Raw genomic sequence first — 18535 nt, 5'->3', positions numbered from 1 at the left:
GCAGTCACCCAATTTTAAAACAAAACAAGAACACAAGAACACAAAACAAGAACACCAGGGTCTCCAATTTTGCCTCAAGAATGATTAGGTAAGTAAACTTAGAGGTAATGTAAGATTAAATATTTTTCTAAATTTCAGTCTACATTAGGCTCATGTTCTCTAACATACTTTTAACCATAGTACATGTACAAACCATCTTTACTGTCTCTATAGAAATATTATGACATAAAGAAAAACATTTTCTTGTTCAGGATCTAATTTTGCTACCCTCAGTCATCCCCTCTTGTACTCTATTTACTTCTCTTTTCTCCTCCTGACACACACACAAAAAACCCTTTTATGTTTAAAAAAAATATGTTTGCAAACTTACACTTGGGGCTTTAGTCTACTGTTGTGCTGCTTTCACACATATTCTTGCTTTAATTTTCATTACATTTTAAATAAAAACAAGTCTACAGTTTTCAAAAACTATAGGAACAATGTGAGAGACAGTGCCTTCCTGTCCCTTCATTCATACCCAAATCATATGAGCAAGTCAGTCCTCTACTTCAAAGACATTCTCACTGTTGCTTAAACATGTTGCTTAAACCTAATGCTTAAACCTCTGGAAGTTGTCTTATGGAGAAATGCTCTGATTTTACATTCCTCAATTGATAACTTCCCTTCCACCACTTCTGGCATTCTAAACTCTATGGTGATAGACTGAGGGATTAATTGATTGACTGCATTGCTATAAATATAGCACAGAAGTTTAAGCTTGCTTGGGAAGTGCTCTACCATTTAGCCAGGAATCTGAAACATTTCTTCAGATATCTATCATCTTTATAAACACTCTCTAATTTGGTAACGTGTGCACATAACTGAAAATTGAGTTATCGTCATTACAATGAAGTCCAGGATTGAGAAGACAGCTCGTGGGAGGCTCTGTATCTTAAACTTTTGTTCAGTTCATCATTGTCAGGTATCTTAGCCACAAAATAACAGACACAACTTAAGAGAGTTATTTTGGCTCCAATCTTCAAAGTAAGACAAAACTGGGTGCTTGAGGTGCATCACAGTGGAAAATGTACTCAACTCACCACAGCAAAGAATAGAGAGAAACGGTAGGAGCAGCACACAGAATTCAATGTTCCACCACATGTTGCCAGTGAATTTCTTCCAACCACACCCTACAGACTTATAGCACACCCAGTTAGTGAACTTATCAATGGAATGAACAAGCAAAACCATGTAACAGAATCAAGTTCCAAACAAAACAGGTATGTAGGGGATATTTCAGACATAAACCACAGCACAAAGTCTCTTGCTAGAAGAGACAGGGTACACAAGACAGCACAGTGCCATTCAAACACAAACATCACACGAGTCAGCAGATCCACCAAAACTGTCCAGCTGTCAGTGCACATTATGACAAGTGATGCAGCAGGCGCTGCACTGCTCAAGACAGTGCTTTGGACATGCTTAAACCACCTCCTTTGCACAGCACAGGATGCTGAGGGCCTGGCAGTTTCTCTGCCTCACTTCAAGAGCCAGAAAAGAACAAGGGCAAAAAGGAGCAGTTAACATACAGGAATAAGGCTTCACAGTTGATGTAAATATCTGGGTCCTGCCAAACTGGTTTTGTCCACATCCAACTGACCACCACAGCTTCCAACATAGCCCTATTCCTATCTCGGGTCACTGGTCCCTGAACACCACCATATCTAGGATTAGGGGTCTCTCAAGGTCCTTCCCATATAACCTGCGGTCAGTAAATGTCACAGAAACAGTCACTGTGAACCAGCTAGGCTGCCATTCAGCAACACACTGGGAGTTTCTGACTTAGGTCCTGAGGGAGGAAGATTCCTCATTCTGGACAGCATGCCTGATTGGACAGTTTACATAGGACCAGCCTTTCTTCCCTGATGCACTGCTGCTCCATTTCCTGCCCTTCAATTAAAAAGGGCAACCGAGAATTACCTGTTTGAGAGTAACACAAATGATAGACTATAACCAAAACCCTTCCTAACACAGGTTTCCTGCCTAGATATGGATTTCAGCCAGAAAGAAGTTTAACATCACTGAAGCAGAATTTGCTCCTAGATGTCCAGAGCTGCTGCTGTTTTCTTACTGAACTCAACAGGCCCTTCCTGGGTGTTGTCTCTGAAAATGAGTCCATGTATATACTCCTGTACTTCCAGATGCTATATCACATGGAGAAAACCCCCACACCCAAAGAACTGGACTGCAGGCAAGGGTAGGGCAAAATGGAATAGAGAAGGAAAGGTTTAAAGTTGTCAGAGGACAGAAATACAAATGATGCACCTGTGCAGCCTTTTCCATACCTTATCTTTTAATCTACTTATTTTTAGCAAAGATTACAAAAATACACTAAAAAGAAAATATCTAAATAAAGAAAATGACATACTACATTACCAGTATTATTCAAAATGAATCAAGATGAAAGGAAACATTTCTACTGTCTCAGACAGGCAACTTACTTCATCCAACATCACAAAGTACCTGAGTTTTAAATATTGATCACATTCCTCACTGGGAGGAGCAGAGTAATTGTTTTTTTTTTTTTTTTTGGTTTTTCTCCGGTACCGGGAACAGAACTCACGACCTTGCGCTTGCAAGGCCGGCGCTTTGCCGCTGAGCTAAATCCCCAGCCCCGGTGCAGAGTAATTGTTGAAAAGCAGCAGCACCCTCAATTATTTACTTATGATGAGGCAGGGTCACCTAAGTATTAAACACAGCAAACTCTCTATAAAAAAACTTTCCCAACTCACAGTTTGAAAGCCTCCCTCTTTCACTCATTAATTTCACAAACATAAGTTCTACCATTGAGTCCTGTAACAGGTCCTCTTGATGATCAGCCTGACTGGCTTGAGGGATGACAAGGACATTAGTAAAGCAGAGGTCTGGGTGAATGCACAAACCTCCAAACCATCTGCACATATTTCTTTTTCCCATCACACTGCAGTTTCTTGGTTTTTTTTTTTTTTTTTTTAAAGACAGCAGCCCTTCTAGAGCTGTTCTAGGCACATAGACTCCAGAATAAAGATGATCTGTAGCCAAAGATGCAACAGGAAGTAACACATTGATATACTTTATTTTCCAACATGGGCCTCTTCTTAAGGTCACTGCCCTTAAGTTCCAATTGCTAAGCCCATGGTTTTTGTTTGTTTGTTTGATTTCTGGGGGACAGGGTCTCGCTTTGCAGTTCAGGCTGGCCTTGAGCTCACTTTGTAGACCAGGCTAGTCTCGAATTTGCAATGATCCTCCTGCCTCAGCCTCCCAAGTGCTGGGATCACAAGCATGCACCACCATGTTCAGCTGCTAAGCCCATGTTACTCACCTATTTCAAACCAACTTTCAGTTGAATGAGACAAAGATTCTCAATCCACATCTTTAAGGAAGAAGTGACATTGCTTTGCTTCTGAGTTTACACATCAAGTAGAACATACTGTGAGGTATTATTTATTATTAGAAAACAGAACTGCAGATTGTAGCAGAATAGTACACTGCCTTCTTAACATGCAAGAAGCCCTGGATTCAACCCTCATACTGGAATAAAAAAAGCAAACACAAAAGCCAGATAACTTCCTTGCATATGACAAAACATACAGATCAAATAATCAAGTGCGAATTATCCATTTTTTCCTGTGCATTGCTGATACCCTCAATATTCTAGTTGAATCTTGTTATAAGATGCTGTGGTTAGGAAATTTACATGTTTTGTTTGCCTTCTGAAAACCATCTCTTGACTCCCACACTAGTCTGACCTACTTAGTCATGTCTTTCATGAATACTTAATATGTTGGAATTTCCTCTCCCCTTCAACGTGTAACTGCTCTAATATTAAATGCTCCTGAGGTTTGATCACAGTATGTATGTAAGCTGATGGGGACTTTATTATGTACCAAAGACACTTGTAGGTATAGGATCAAATGAGTTCATACAGATTATCTGCAAGATTATGTAGATGTTCAAAATAGCATCATATCGGGGCTGGGGATTTAGCTCAGCGGCAAAGCGCCTGCCTGGCAAGTGCAAGGTCGTGAGTTCGGTTTCCAGTACCAGAGAAAAACCAAAAAAAACAAAAAAACAACAACAACAACAAAAAAACAAAATAGCACCATATCAATAAAATTGCCTCTGAAAGTTGACACAGTTTAATATTACACAAATTCCACCTGAAATATTGAAAATATCTGTTACTCATATTGTAATTTCTTGTCTTTTAAGCTCTTCAAGTTTTCTCATCACTTCCTTTTCTTTCCAGAACTTCCTAAGCCAGCCCATAAAGACATGGCCTCTTGCATGGGGAGTGTACTCTTGGGGAGTGCATCATGATTCAGTATTCTGGACCAACAGGAGTAATGGGCACAGACTGCCAATAAGAACACGTGACAAACAAAGCAACTAAAATATCACAGCACAGTGGACAGCACACTACAGGACTCCAGTTCTGTATCTGACAAGTGTGCCATTGGTCCCATTTTAGCTATCTGAAGAGAGAAATGTACTACATTTCTCTACCAGGTGATTCACCAAGAACTACTAATTCAAATACAAGTGGAGCTCATGAGGTGGTTATGAAGATGAAAGTATCTAATGTGCAGTATGTCCTGCACAAAGAACTGCATACTCTCTAACTGTAAGGTACAAAAGTATAGATACAGGCTTGGAACTTAAAGTGCCTGTAGGAGGAATAATTCCAGTGTAGAAAGACAGATGATGATCAAGGTTAAAGCGGTTAGAAGTGTTCCGATAATCAGCATAAATTAAAACTAGAAATGGAAATGTTTTCCCTTCAACCTTGCACATGCTTGGTGTCTTGTGTTCTAATTGCTCAGCCCTGTATTTTTTCATTGAAAATTACCACCCTATCCCCTTTTCCTTGTGATGTGATCCAAACAATGTGACCAGAGTGGGATAGCTCTTTATAATAATAAAAAAAAATGAAAAGGAAGTGAAGAAAAAAAAAAATACAACCCAGAGTATTTTCCCTCTTTTCAAAATAATTATTATACTGTTCTCCTAATTTGGTTGCTCAGGATAAATGAATAATAAGCATTCAAAACAAGAAACAACTAGATGAGTGTCACGTTCAGCAGAGGACTATATGAAGAGTTGAAGGAATGACTCTACAGATGCTACTTTATTTTAAAAGGGAAAATATCTGCATCAACCCAAAGGTAATTGAAGATAAAATGTACTGAAAAGGCACAGAACATGAGCAAACATCATGGCTAAGTCTTGAATCCTTTCAACCTGCTCAACCCATATGTCTTGACAATAGATATCTAAAGATCTCATGTATGTTACTGAACAGAGTACAGTGTAAATAACTGGTTGTTCACACTTGCTGTCCTGTTTTTGTCAGAGCAGTGACTCCTTACTGCTATCCACCACTATGAGGGAGTATTGTACCATGTATCACTAGTGTGAAAAATGAGTAAATACCAAAATTAAAAGCAAGATTTTCACTAAATAATTTTTCATTTTCTCTTTGTCACTAAACTTAAGGCTTCATGCACATTAGGCAAGTTACATTAGAGTTGAGGTACACCCCAAAATATTTCTTTTTTTTTTTCATACCAGAAATCGAACTCAGGATCTTGTATTTGCCAGGCCAGAGTTTGTGCCACTGAGCTATATCCCCAGCCCCCCAAGACAGTCCATATTGAAAACGGGACTTGCTCAGCTATCTAGACTTGCACTGGTAATTTCAGACTCTTTTCTAAGTTTCCCAAGTAGCTGGCGTTAAAGGTGTGCACCACGCCATGCCTTTATTTTACCCCACACTGAAATCTTGGTAAATCATGGTGACTAAGGAACCCCAATCTTAAACTAGCAAAGTGGCACCTGTCTGCGTTCCCAACAGTCAAGGAGGTGGAAACTATAAAAATTTCTCCCAAGCCAGGGCAACTGAGTAAGATCCAGACTCAAAAAATTAAAAAAAAAAAAAAAGAGGAAGAAAGAAAGAGAGAAAGAAAGAAAGAAAAATAAACTTGGGAGAATGAAGCTCAGGGTAAAATTCCTGAGTTCACTCCCTGTACAATAAAAAGTTCAAAGACACCTTGAAATCTTTTGTGTCCAAGAGAAACCCCTTCCCACTCTAAATCAGTGATGCTGTCTGTCCTATTTTTAAACCTACAATAAGACCAGCTTCCTAATTTCTAATTTTGCCTCAAAAATGATTAGTTCATCAGTAGCTACAGAAGAAATATTTATCTGTTACTAAATTCTCCTCCTTTCTTTAGGCCTGTGAACTTTGATTTAATCTCAGAACAGGCCAGCAGAGATTCCTTCATTTATTAGCAAATCAAAAAAATCTGACTTCTGGAGAAATTGACTGTTGTGGCTGCTGCTTTTTGCCACCCTCCCAAATCCCACACTTCCTCATTTCTGTTACACTCTCATTTGCTCTTGCCTGTTCAAAAAATCCTTTTATTCTATTCCTTCAAGTGCCTGCTGACCTTAACTGTGGGAATTTACTCCTCCTTCAGTACTTTTCTTTTTGTCCTTTTGAGAGGAGGTTTCACTATGTAATTCAGGCTGCCTCGAACTCACTTTGTAGAGCAGGCTGGCCTAGAACTGAAAGAGATTCTCCTGCCTTAGCCTCTATAGTGTTGGGATCAGGCATGGGCCACCACGCTTGGCCAAGCACTTCTTTTATGTAAATATCTAATTGGGTGTTTCACCTTTTAAAATAATGTCTAAAAACAGTCCACAGATTACGAAGCAATTACTTTTGAGATGATTTCCCTTTCCCATCATTCCAATATCACATGTACACATCTCTGTAGATGCCCCACTTCAAAGCATTTTTCAGTGTGGTTTTAACAGACAGACCCTTCAGGAAGTTGTTCTTAGCAGTGTCACTTTCCTCTCCCATGGAAACTCATTAACACCAACCCATCTTTCTCAACTTTCTAAACTCTATAGAAATCCTCACTTAAATAGTCTAAATGTAAAGAATAATTTGTTTTGTTAGCATATAAATAAAGCATCAAGCTAGGGAAAGGCTTGAGATAGAATTGGGAAATTAGACGTTTTGATAAGAATTAAAATGAAAACAGAATTTCCTAGAATACTGGAACAAGAGTGAACTTTCTACCCAAGCAATGCCAACCCACCTTACTAAAAGGTGTTGCAAGCCGGGTGTGGTGGTGCACACCTGTAATCCCAGCACTTGGGAGGCTCAAGCAGGAGGACTGTTGGGAGTTGGAGACCAGCCTGGGCTACAAAGTGAGCTCAAGGCCAGCCTTAACTGCACAGCGAGACCCTGTCTCAAAAAGGAAAAAAAAAAAAAAAAAAAAAAGGAGTTGCAGCCATGCCTTATTAAGTTTCTGAGTTTCTAGAAACTTAAAATACAAAATAACGAGTATTTCTCTAAAATCTGTTTCTTTTTAGCAGTGCATGATGAAGAAACTGGTTAGAGTCCGAGTTCAAAGGGTTGTTTTAAATTCACAGAGGAACCTGTGATAGGTCCCCACTAAACAACTGAGTATTTACTATGCTCTGCTTATCTATAATTAGCTATGGATTGCTAGGCTACAGGGCAACTCACTCAGGACTCTTCCGAAAACCAGGGACCTATTCTTATTTCAATTAAAAGCTCTCCTAATGACCTTTTTAGGTTCTCGACCTCATTCCTCAATATTATGAGACCACGAGCTCTGTTCGTGCAGTAAGCACAACTGCAAGTCTGATGTACAAAATAGTGATGATTTTCTCATTGCAGAGTATGAAACCCAGGGCTTTCCCAAAGCTCCTGCTCTCTGTAAACCTGTGGAGATACAGCTGTGCCTGGGAACGGATCAAGAAGGTATGCTGGGTTGGTCTGGTGTGCTGGCGCACGTCTGTAAGCCCAGCAGTTGGGAGGCTGAGGCAGGAGGATTGCTGCCAGTTGAACACCAGCCTGAACTTCATCGCGAGACCTTGTCTTAAAAAACCACACCAGACGAAAATAAAATAGAATAGTGGAGTCACAGCAAGGTTTTTGTGTGCTGGGGACCCAGAACTGTCCCTGCTTGAGCAAAGGGAAAAATGTTACAGACAATGACGTGGTATCAAGGAATAGGAAGACCTCGTATCCGGAGTTAAGCAGGGTCGCTGTAGATTGCCATAGCTGTTTCTAACCACTTCCATCCCGAATACACCAGATTCCATCCCGTCCACAGCTCCCGTCCCACAACCTTACCATTGCGTGGCATGAAGGTCTCCCAAGACTCTCCGAACGCAGCTCGCAGCCAGTAGAAATTACCAAAAACGGCCTTCCCGTCCGTTAGGAGATCTCAGCAACGATCACTCTGGCGCCATGACACAAGAAGTGCCCTCCCCCTCGGCCCACCTGATTGGGTAGTTTAGCCATTTCCTGCCTTAACCGAGGATTACAGGAAGTGCCCTCTTCTCTGGGCCCACCTGATTGGGCAATTTAGCCATTCCCCGCCTTCATCGCTGATTGGCTCCTGCGTCATTGCCAGCCCCGCGGGCTGAATGTGAAGGGACCGACAAACTTCTCAGAGTAGAGGTGGACTCAACTGTGACCTTGTAGCCTAGGAAATTCGGTACCAGTCGCTTTCCTTAGATTTCAGTCTCACCTCGCCTGAGGAATGCTTGCATTTGAGGGCTTTGCTTCTGGCTTTTCAGAGCTGCCCTAGTTTTCTTAATGGACTCGGTGTACTCTTCCTGAAAATGGGTCACAAATGTGCTCAAAGGGCTCCAGGGTCAGTGTTCTGTGGAAGAATCAATCCGCTGATGACTGAAAGCGTATGAGACCAGGCCATCCCAGGATTAAATGGAATAGAGGGAGGCCCTGCTGTTAGGAATAAGGCGGGAACTTATTCCTTCTCGATTTCACTGCCGAGACTTTCAGTCTCTCAGTCTACTAATTTTCATCCATTAACATGAATGTATGGTCTCTAAGAGGAATACAATTACTGTGTAAATGAAGAAATTAGATTTCAATGATAGCAATATTGTGCAAGAGTGAAAATGAAAGAAAAGCAAGCATTCCAACTCCCTCAGTCAACCTTCACGGTTTATCCACGGTCATAACAGCCCAACATTTGACGCACCTGAACAGTTCATGGAGATGAGGCTGGGATGCAAAAGGACTTTAGGACTGTAAGCGCCCCATGTCCTGTCATGACTCATCACAGGTTGAAATTTTCCAACTTTCAACACTAATATTCCTGGAAAAAAATTGCATTGAGTCAGATGACAGATACACTTGTTAATAACTTGTTTGTTTTGAGCTATGTACTGGATATTAGTAAAGCACACTTCTTGGTGTGTCTGTCTGAGACATGATACTGTGACCCGAGCAAGCTAGTTTGGTCCCTGGACCCTTCCTCTTAGCTTGTTTCCCTTCTCTGGATCCTGGGTCTCTTTAAGTTCGTATCTTTGTCCTTTATTTTTATTTACCATGATAGCTCTACATTAAAAGAGATTTAATCAACACTGCAGTCTCAGAAATTGTGAGACAAAATAATTTTTTTCTTTTGCATGTCAGGAATTTTTTCCCTGTGACAAGAACAACAACCATAAAAATTCAATTCCTGTTAGGTATCTGTTATCAATAAACTTTCAAATACATCAATTCTTTCTTCAGAAAACTATACAAATGAATTTTTCTGTATGAATGCTCTAAACAGATTTCTTTCCTGTGCACATACTTCAGTTTGACTCCAGCAATTCTTTGCATGTCACGATGACTACTATATAAGCAGAAGTCACCCAGTACATACAGACATCTAACCATGAACACATGCTTAATACCAACCCATGGCAACAGACACCTGGAATCCTGTTGCACAGTATTTTGAAAACTGATGTAGGTCTCCTTATTAGCAGTAGTTACACTTGTACGTGGTAACTCAGAGGAACCCATGAAGAATATCCACAATGATGTGAAGCTGTGTATGACAATGATTTCTGGGAAACACTCTAATAATACTTAATAGGTTGACACAATGTAATATTGTAACACTTCCATCTGCATGTACCCTGAAATACACATGCTGTTTTAGCTGTAGATTGATTCTCCAGGTCAACATTTTACCCACATCATATATATACATATTTCAGGTCTCATTTATATATAATCACTTCCAGATGTCTTCTCTCACTCCTTGCCATGGCATTTCAACATAACTAAACATCTACGAACACTTGGCTTATCTTGTCTTATTTTTATTACAATCTGTCATGCTCAGTGCAAGAGAATTTCCCAACTTGAATCACAAGAAGCTGAGGCCACAGAAGAGCTTTGCTCCGGTACTGGGAATCGAACTCACGACCTCGTGCTTGCCAGGCAGGCGCTGTGTCGCTGAGCTAAATCCCCAACCCCCAGAAGAGCTTTTGTTCATAGTCATTCTTTTCTCTCAGCATGTATAATATTTATAAATCAATGAACATGGAACTCAGAGTGGTGGCCACATGAGAAAATTTTTAAAAGGACAAGATATTGTGAGATTATAAAATAAGGGAGTGTGAATCTCACTAGCTTAGTGAATGGGTTGGCACTTTACTTGTAGTAGTTTCAATGACAGAAAGGAATTTTCCAGGCAACGTGAAAACAATGTGGATAGCAGAGAAAATATCTGTAAGCAAAGGCATGTGACTATGCTGAGCATGGACAGAGGACATCATTAAACATTATCTGAATGTAGACTATGAGGGAACATGAAGTCTCACAGCTAGTTTCTCTTAGGTCACTGAAAAGAAAAGTTGGGCTAATATTGTACTGACAATATTTTATACCTATATCTTATACTCTGAGTAACTACTATGAAGATAACAATACATGATGTATTAATTTTTGGTCCTCTCCAATTATCTTGTTTTGAAAGTCTGTATTTTTGTTGTTGTTGTTTTTCCGGTACCAGGAATAGAGCTCATAACCTCGCGCTTGCCAGGCAGGTGCTGTGCCGCTGAGCTAAATCCCTGGCTGCTGTATTATTTTTTCTTCCTTTTAAAATAATAGCCTGGTGGCACATGCCTATAATCCCAGAACTCAGGAGGCTGAGGCGGGAGGATTGCTGCAAGTCCGAGGCCAGCCTGGGTTACGAAGTGAGTTCAAGTCCAGCGTGAACTGCATAGTAAAAACCTATCTTAAAAAGGCAAAAGCCAATAATAATAATTTTAAAAATCACATAGCCACCAAAATTGTAAAAAAGAGAAATAAAACTGTGAGTGGATATCTCATAAATCTTTGTGCATGCTTTTTCCTCAAATAGTTCTCCTTCCTTTCATACTTCTTTCCTTTTCTTCTAGCTTTCAAGCATTGTTTCTCTATAATGATTTTGTGAAGGTCCTGAGTTCGATTCCTGGTACCAAAAAAAGAAAAAAGAACACCATGTCTAGAATGATTTTGTGTCAAATTCATGTCAAGTTAAATAAGGTAGAGGAATAACACACTATTTAAAGTAAGGTGTGAGAGGACTTTCAAAATATGACTTCAAAACATATTTTCATCTGACATTAAACTACCTAATATTACAGACTTCCAATAGATAATGAGGTAAATTAGGAAGTCAGAACTATATTCAATCTGCACAGTCATACTTATTTTTTATTCTACATATGGAATTTTCACCTGTATTTGATATATCTTGCTTTTTCCATTTATCATTACCCACCCCTTTCTACTCTTCTTCCCCTCATTTATAAAAGTTTTGTTTCCCTTTTTTCTATCTATTCTCTGTTTTTCTTGTCCCTTCCTTCTATCCACATCCCTGCCTTATTCCTCTTCTCATTTGAGCATTTTCTTCCCATTTCCCAATGTCTACTACACATTTTGATCCTTACTTAAACTTTTGGTTTCTCACACCACAAAACAATGCAGTATTTAAACGTGTATGTCTTTATTTATTTCACTGAAGAGTATGGTCTCAAGGTGCATCCATTTAGGTAGAAATGTCTCAAGCTTGTCCTATTACAGAGGACCTCTTAGGCCTCTAGTTTTTGAAATGACATTTGAAATAAAGGAAGACATTAAACCATTAGGAAAAAAATGCTTTTGGAATAACTAGGTTAACAAAGAGATGAGAAAATAGTATCCTAGTCCCAGCTGCAGCATACACAGCTGTTCATTTGAGCTGGATTTTCACAGTTCCTGTAGCTTCCCATAGGAAGTGTCCCATGTCCCTGGAATCACTAACTCCATCCATCACAGCTGTGACACTGGCTTCACCTGACAGCTCCACACATCACCCGCAGTTTTCAGGAACACTAACCTTGCTCAACATTGCCTGGCCTCCTGGGCTTTCCTTTGAAATTTCAGTGGATGTCTTACACCTGTACACCTTTGCATTATGCATCTTTTAAGGACCAGCATGATATGAGGCCAAGGTCTGCCATGGATCCGAACTGTACTAGGATGCAGTTGTGAGGGTGCCGAAAGTGGCCTCTGAGCGCCTTATTGGCTCAGGCTGTCCTGGAAAATCCAAGTACCCCAGGTCTGTATTCTAAAAGAGCCTGCAAGCCTTAGAAACAAATTTGCATGTTTTCACCATTAAGCCTGCAATTTCCATGGCCTAGTCAACTCCTGACATGGCAACGTGCTCTCTTTTCTTTTACTCTGGAGCAAAGAAAATGGCTTCTTTTTAACGGCACTCAATTCTTTACCACCTGCCCCCTCCTTGGGTGCAATTGTACTTGTGCTGCTTTGGTGGCCAAGCTGGGACTTTTCCAAGTTTTACTCCTCTGACATTTTCTGTCCCCAGTTCTTACTACCAATATGGCTATAAGCAGCCTGTAGTGCCCACACTGCTGTCTGAATTCTGCACAGCTTTAAATGTTATCCAAAAGGAAAACGTCTTTAATGTCCTTAATTCTGCCTCCCACAAAGTCTCAGAGCATAAATTAAATGCACCCAAGTTCTCTCCCATGGTGTATGTTGTAGTCCTTATTTCAATTCCTAACTGCATCCTTTTTACCATCTGAAACCTCATCAGTGTCACCTCACTGACACATTCTTCTCCATTGCCTCAGTCTCCACTGGAATCATCCAGGCTCTGCTAAATGCTCCAGGTTGCTCTTCCATTGCTTTCTAAACTCTTCCTGGAAAGATATTCCAAGGGCTTCTCCACATCGTCTCAGGGGTAGTAATGACCACCACAGTTCTCAGGACTTATTTTCTCTGCTTTGTCTATTACTCTAAATAGTACCTGTGAAAATTTACACTGACTCACCATTTTAGAGTTTCCACTGCATGAAAAATTTGATGCATTATCTCAGATGAAGCCAACATCATGGATGGAGAGTTTCCAGGTTGTGATATTGTGTTATTTGCGATAGGACATGAATTAAGGATATATAGATACCAAACAATTCACTGTCAAACAATGCTTGGATGAAAAAATTAATGAAAGGGGAACTGAATATCATCTGCAACATGAAAATTAAAATGCAACATGAAAACTGCTCAGATACAGCAGAAAGAAGCAGTGAGAATAAGAAACTTGTAGTAATGAACACATGGATTCCACACTGGCAAAGACTCCAAGGCAACATCTGTGTTCACCCATCAACGACCAAGACAAGGAAGCGGAAATCAAGCAGAAATTTTACAAAAGAAAAGAATAAATCAATAACAGAGCAGAAATAAAATGTAAAATAATGTATATTAACGTATACTGATCTCTAATCACCACATCCTTTAAAAAATGAAACCTTTTCCTTTGCAGCAATATGAATAGAACAGGAGGACACTGTGTTAGGTGAAGAAGTCAGATACATAAAGGAAAGTGCTACAGGTTCTCTCTCATGGTGGAGGATAAAACAAGTTGATCAGACAGTAGAAGAGTAATGGCTAGAAGCTGCAAAGTGTTGTAAGGAGAATGATGTTAGCTAACAGGTGCCAAAAGCATTAAAAAGAAACAGAGTAAGTTCTGAATTTCTCCAGCACAGAGTGGTGAGTACAGCTCACAGCCTCCTGTTAAATACATTCTGACTAACTAGCAGAGCGTAACCTTAATTAGGTTAATTAGTGGGGCTGGGGATTTAGCTCAGCGGCACAGCGCCTGCCTGGCAAGTGCGAGGTCATGAGTTCGATTCCTGGTACTGGGAAAAAAAAACAAAAACAAAAACAAAAAAGAAAAGATAGACAAGAAAGGTTAATTAGCCACAATTAATCAATACATATTATGTCCATGTTTTAAAATATTATACTACATCCTATAAATACGTGCAGTTATTCCATGTTAATCAAATTTTTAAAATTTAAAATAGAAAAAAATTGAACAAAATTGTTTTATTAGCACAGATAGAGAAAGGACAAACTGTTAAGTAAATAATCAAATAAATGTTTTCAAGGGGCTGGGGATTTAGCTCAGCAGCAAAAGCGCCTGCCTGGCAAGCGCAAGGTTGTGAGTTCGGTTCTTGGCACCAGAGAAAAACTTAAAAAAAAAAAAAAAAGTTTTCAAATCTGGATAAAAGATGCAAAATTAGAACGATTGCTATATATATATCTCCAAAAATATATACATATTTATACATTTCAAGAAAAGAAAAATTTGTATAAACATTTTAATACTAAATTTATTTAGGTAGGAGATTAATACAAATTACCTTTGGCCTCTGCAATTACAACAGGTCCTCAAAGTGGTGGCCATTAGCTTCCAGACATCTGTTAGTATGGTGAACTGCCATTGGGGTGACCTTGGTCATTGAGATTGCTGCACACACATTTTCAATTTCTTCTCTAAGGGACGGCAGTGCAATGGGTTATCAGTGATATACAACATCCTCTAGGGTCCCCCACACAAATGTATCACCATCTGTTGAAAAAACATCACACTATTTTTCTTTTCCTGAAGTGTGTATGATTTTTTTTGGAGGACCCTATATATTTTGAATATGTATTTCTTGATCAATACATAATGATGTAAAATATAATCAATACTGCATAGAATAGTATATATTACATAATGATTGATTTTATGTATTTTATATGTGTGCACTTTTATATGTGGAATATAATGAGTAATTCTACAAAAATAAATTTTGTAACCTAACATATGAACGGTTCACTTTGATATTCATTCTGAAAAGAATAAAATGATAAAGAAATGTAAGGTTTGCATGGACCAATTATAAATAACAAGATTTAGTCATTAATTGAAAAAAGCAAAAAAACCCCAAGACCAGTCAGCTTCAAAGGTAAACTGTGCTAAATGTCTCAAGAACTAAAGCCAGTCTCCTCAGAGAGTTCATCTTTCCACCCTTTCCTCAACTCAGACTCACATGTCCACTGTGGCCTTCCAGACTCATCCTGCTACTCTGCATTTTCAAAAAGCTGAAAATTTCCATGAAACAGTGATCACAAAATCACCCGAGAATTAGTGTTTATCAGAAGACAAATAATAATAGTTTAGCCAATTTACCAATAAAAGCAGCTTGGCCAAGATTAATTTTAAAATAACCATGACAATGGCCAGTTTCATGTAGGACCAGGCTGGACCATCCTGGCTTGTGATTAAATTAAACAGGGGTCCAGATGTCACTTGAAGGTGTTGTGCAGATGTGTATTACAGGTTTGATCTAAAACGTCCCCAAAAGCCTTATGTTGGGAGGTGGGCCCAGCCTGAGGGTCTGGTCTCTGGAACGTGACCTGGAAAGGTATAAGCCTGTCACCGACTCATCCCATCTCTGCTTCCCAACTGCAACAAGATGAATAACCTTTCACCACGAGGCTATCTCACTGTGAAATTTCTGCCCTAGAGCGGGCACCTGGACAACGGATACTGAGAACTTCCTTCAGCACTGGCCAGGTCGCTGCCAGGGGTCATTGCTTGGCCTTAGGGCCAGGTCAAGGAGATGAGCTCTGGCATTAAAACCAGAGAACACATAGCATCCATTTTCAAGGGGAAGGAGATAAACAGATTTTCACTAAAACCCTGGGATAGATGGCACGAATTTGCAGTCAAAGAGGATCCCCACCATTGCTAAGACAGTTGTGAAGAGTTCTTCTGAGAAAAGACTGATACAAATTATATCATAGAGTAGAGGACATCACCCATGCATCATCAGCCTACTGGATTCAATCTATGTTCTCAAATTTGTCCAGTTTGAGGACCTGAGATCTCTGTGCTGAGTCTGATTGGAAGACTCACAAGGTTCCCTGAGCTTCCTCAGGATCCGATCCTGCTGACCGCATTCATGTCTGCTTCGATAAGGGCCTCATGGACTTTCAGGCAGGTGAGAATGTGTCCCCATATTGTTTCCCCATAAAACTTTCCCAATTCAGAGAAATCAGTGGTAGGAACAGGATCATACATTTAAAATTGTTCTCTGGAAAAACATTAGAAGGAGAGGAAGCTTCAGACCATGACAGGAAACCAGCTGTTAACGGCTCCCACCAGGCCACCTTGCACCTGCTTTATGGATGACCCTCAATTCAGTGTGTCCTGACTGCCCCCTGCTGGCCGCGAGCGCCGCTGCAAGGAGGTTTGTGTCTGGGATTCCAGATTTTTCCTCATTGTCTCTTTCAGTGTAACACAAGGCCGCGATCTTGGTTCTCCGAATTTGTGAGTGCAGATACCCCGTGCTTTTGGAATCATCTCTAGAAATGGTGAATTTCTCTTTCACAGATGTGGAGTATTCTGTCGTGTATCCGTTATCTTTGTTTCTTTTTCTAACAAGACCAACCGATTCCTGCTGCTTTCCTGGAGCCTGATGGACCTGGTTCAGGTCGTAATCGCTGAAGGAGAATCCAGAGGCAACAAGGAGTCTCAGGGACCCTTCAGGCTGCAGCATGTCTCCCCGAACTCCACCAGCTGCACCTCACACTGGACACCTGCAAACACAGAGACATCCTGCTTAGAGAACTGTCACACAGGTCTACTGTTTATCCTACTCATGTCTGCTAACACACTCAGTATCTTTTATGCTCCATGAATTACCTTTGAAATAGCAAGAAAGAAAACTCAGCTCAGCCCAAACTCAATGGCGACCCTCTGTTTTCAATCCTGATCCCAAGAGGAAACACCTGGCATTAGAGCTGGACTCCTCTGCAGAGTAGCAGGGTCAGGGCAGGGCTGGTTTTCATCAGTGGTGGAAGACCCTGATCCTATGACTTCCTGGTGTACAGCCAGCTCTGGGGTGGGGACTTCATGGAGACCTGTGCCCACAGAGATGTGACTGTTCTCAGAGACATACTGGAACATTCATAGTATTAATAAAGTTATGCCTTCTATGTATTTTGTTGTGATAAATTCTTAACACTTCTTAGTTTATCTATGTATGCATATTAATAATGCACTGGTTCATTTTTATATGATTTCATTTTTATAGACATCCATGCAAAGCTAGAAGTATGAAAGATTTATGTGATACTTTTAATATTTTTTCTGACAAAAATATTATTCCTTGTACTTGGCCCTAAGCCCTGTCTACACTTGTCAGTTGTATCCGATCAAGTCCCAGACAGAGAGGACATACTCTGTGATATTTCCAGACCTCTTCCTCTAATGATGGAAAGGGAAATGGCTTTTCTACATGGTAATCCTTTGATAGAATATTATCTGTCTTTATTTATAATAGCTTTAATGATGAATGAGGTATCTTTTGACACAAAATGTACAATTTGTTAAATTTTGGCATAACCATCACCATTGTCAATATATGGAATGAATCAATTCCATTAAATTCTGCTTTAGTCTTCTGAAACTCTTCAGAAAACTTCCCTTATTCCACCATTTCTGCAGGCTACTACTGATTTTATTTATGTTCCTTTAATGTTCACTTGCTCAAATTTATAAAAGTGGTAACATATCATCTAATTGTATTTTTCTTTAATATGAGTGAGCACTTGTAAATTTAAGATGTCCATATCACACATGCACTGACTGGAAGAATGGATATTTCTCCAATCAATATATTTACCAGGATCCTTTATCTGTTAAGCTGTTTGTGGAAGAAACAGGCAGCTGAAAAAAAACGTTGCTCTTTTCCTTAAAACAGTGCTAAAGTATAAGCTAAACAAGAATGCTGAATTTATCCTATTTCCTTCATTAATTCAAAAAATGTCCTTCACTAATTCAGGTCAAATCATGCATCTGGGTCAAAAGACATAATAACAACACTGCTAGCTGTACTGTTAGTTTATTTTATTTTTGATTCATGAATTGACAAATCTTTGACAAATTTTACAGAGCATAACAGAAACCAAAATGAGAAACGGTAGAACAGAGGGTTTTGTAAGCCAGATACAAAGAAGCAGAGAATCACCAGCTTGGCTGATGTCGGGTAAATCCAAGTTACTTTCTTCTAAAGGTTAATGCAGAGGGGGTTCCTTACTACTCCCCCTCTAACAACCTGGAGTTCTTTGTTTTAAGAAATAATTGGTCTATTTTTAGGTCTGCTTTCCTGAAGTTTAAGTGTGATTACATAATACTGATCATGAATCATTTCAGTTTGGTTTGGTGTCTTCCGTAGGGGCCTACTCCAAGGGCTCAGGTGAAAATAAGGCTCTTCCATAGTTTTCATTTAATTATTTCTCACTGGATCAGCTGCTAGTATTTAAAACTTTGAAGAA

At 39.7% G+C, this 18535-nt stretch overlaps 1 protein-coding gene and 1 gene segment (V, D, J or C); both read right to left on the bottom strand.

Moving 5' to 3' along the window:
* Positions 1 to 8630, bottom strand: part of LOC102007164 (zinc finger protein 709-like) — a 35279-nt gene extending 26649 nt beyond the window's left edge. The window contains exon 1 of one of the 2 annotated variants that reach the window (XM_013509373.1): positions 8195 to 8630. Coding sequence is in view for 1 of the 2 variants with exons in the window: in XM_013509372.1 (XP_013364826.1) it covers positions 8195 to 8197 (3 nt within the window). In the remaining variant the exon portion in view is untranslated. The remainder of the gene's footprint in view (positions 1 to 8194) is intronic. The other variant, XM_013509372.1, reaches the window with a different exon arrangement.
* A 6708-nt stretch (positions 8631 to 15338) lies between these two features.
* On the bottom strand, positions 15339 to 16979 carry LOC106147500. The segment is given in 1 exon segment: positions 15339 to 16979. A coding segment is annotated over 1 exon segment (411 nt).
* Positions 16980 to 18535: the final 1556 nt, after the last annotated feature.

Source organism: Chinchilla lanigera, unplaced genomic scaffold (genome assembly GCF_000276665.1).
Source record: "Chinchilla lanigera isolate Chin_1 unplaced genomic scaffold, ChiLan1.0 scaffold00168, whole genome shotgun sequence".
Classification (NCBI taxonomy): Eukaryota; Metazoa; Chordata; class Mammalia; order Rodentia; family Chinchillidae; genus Chinchilla; species Chinchilla lanigera.
Note: the sequence above shows the minus strand (reverse complement) of the source record. Positions and strands in the feature narration are given on the sequence as shown.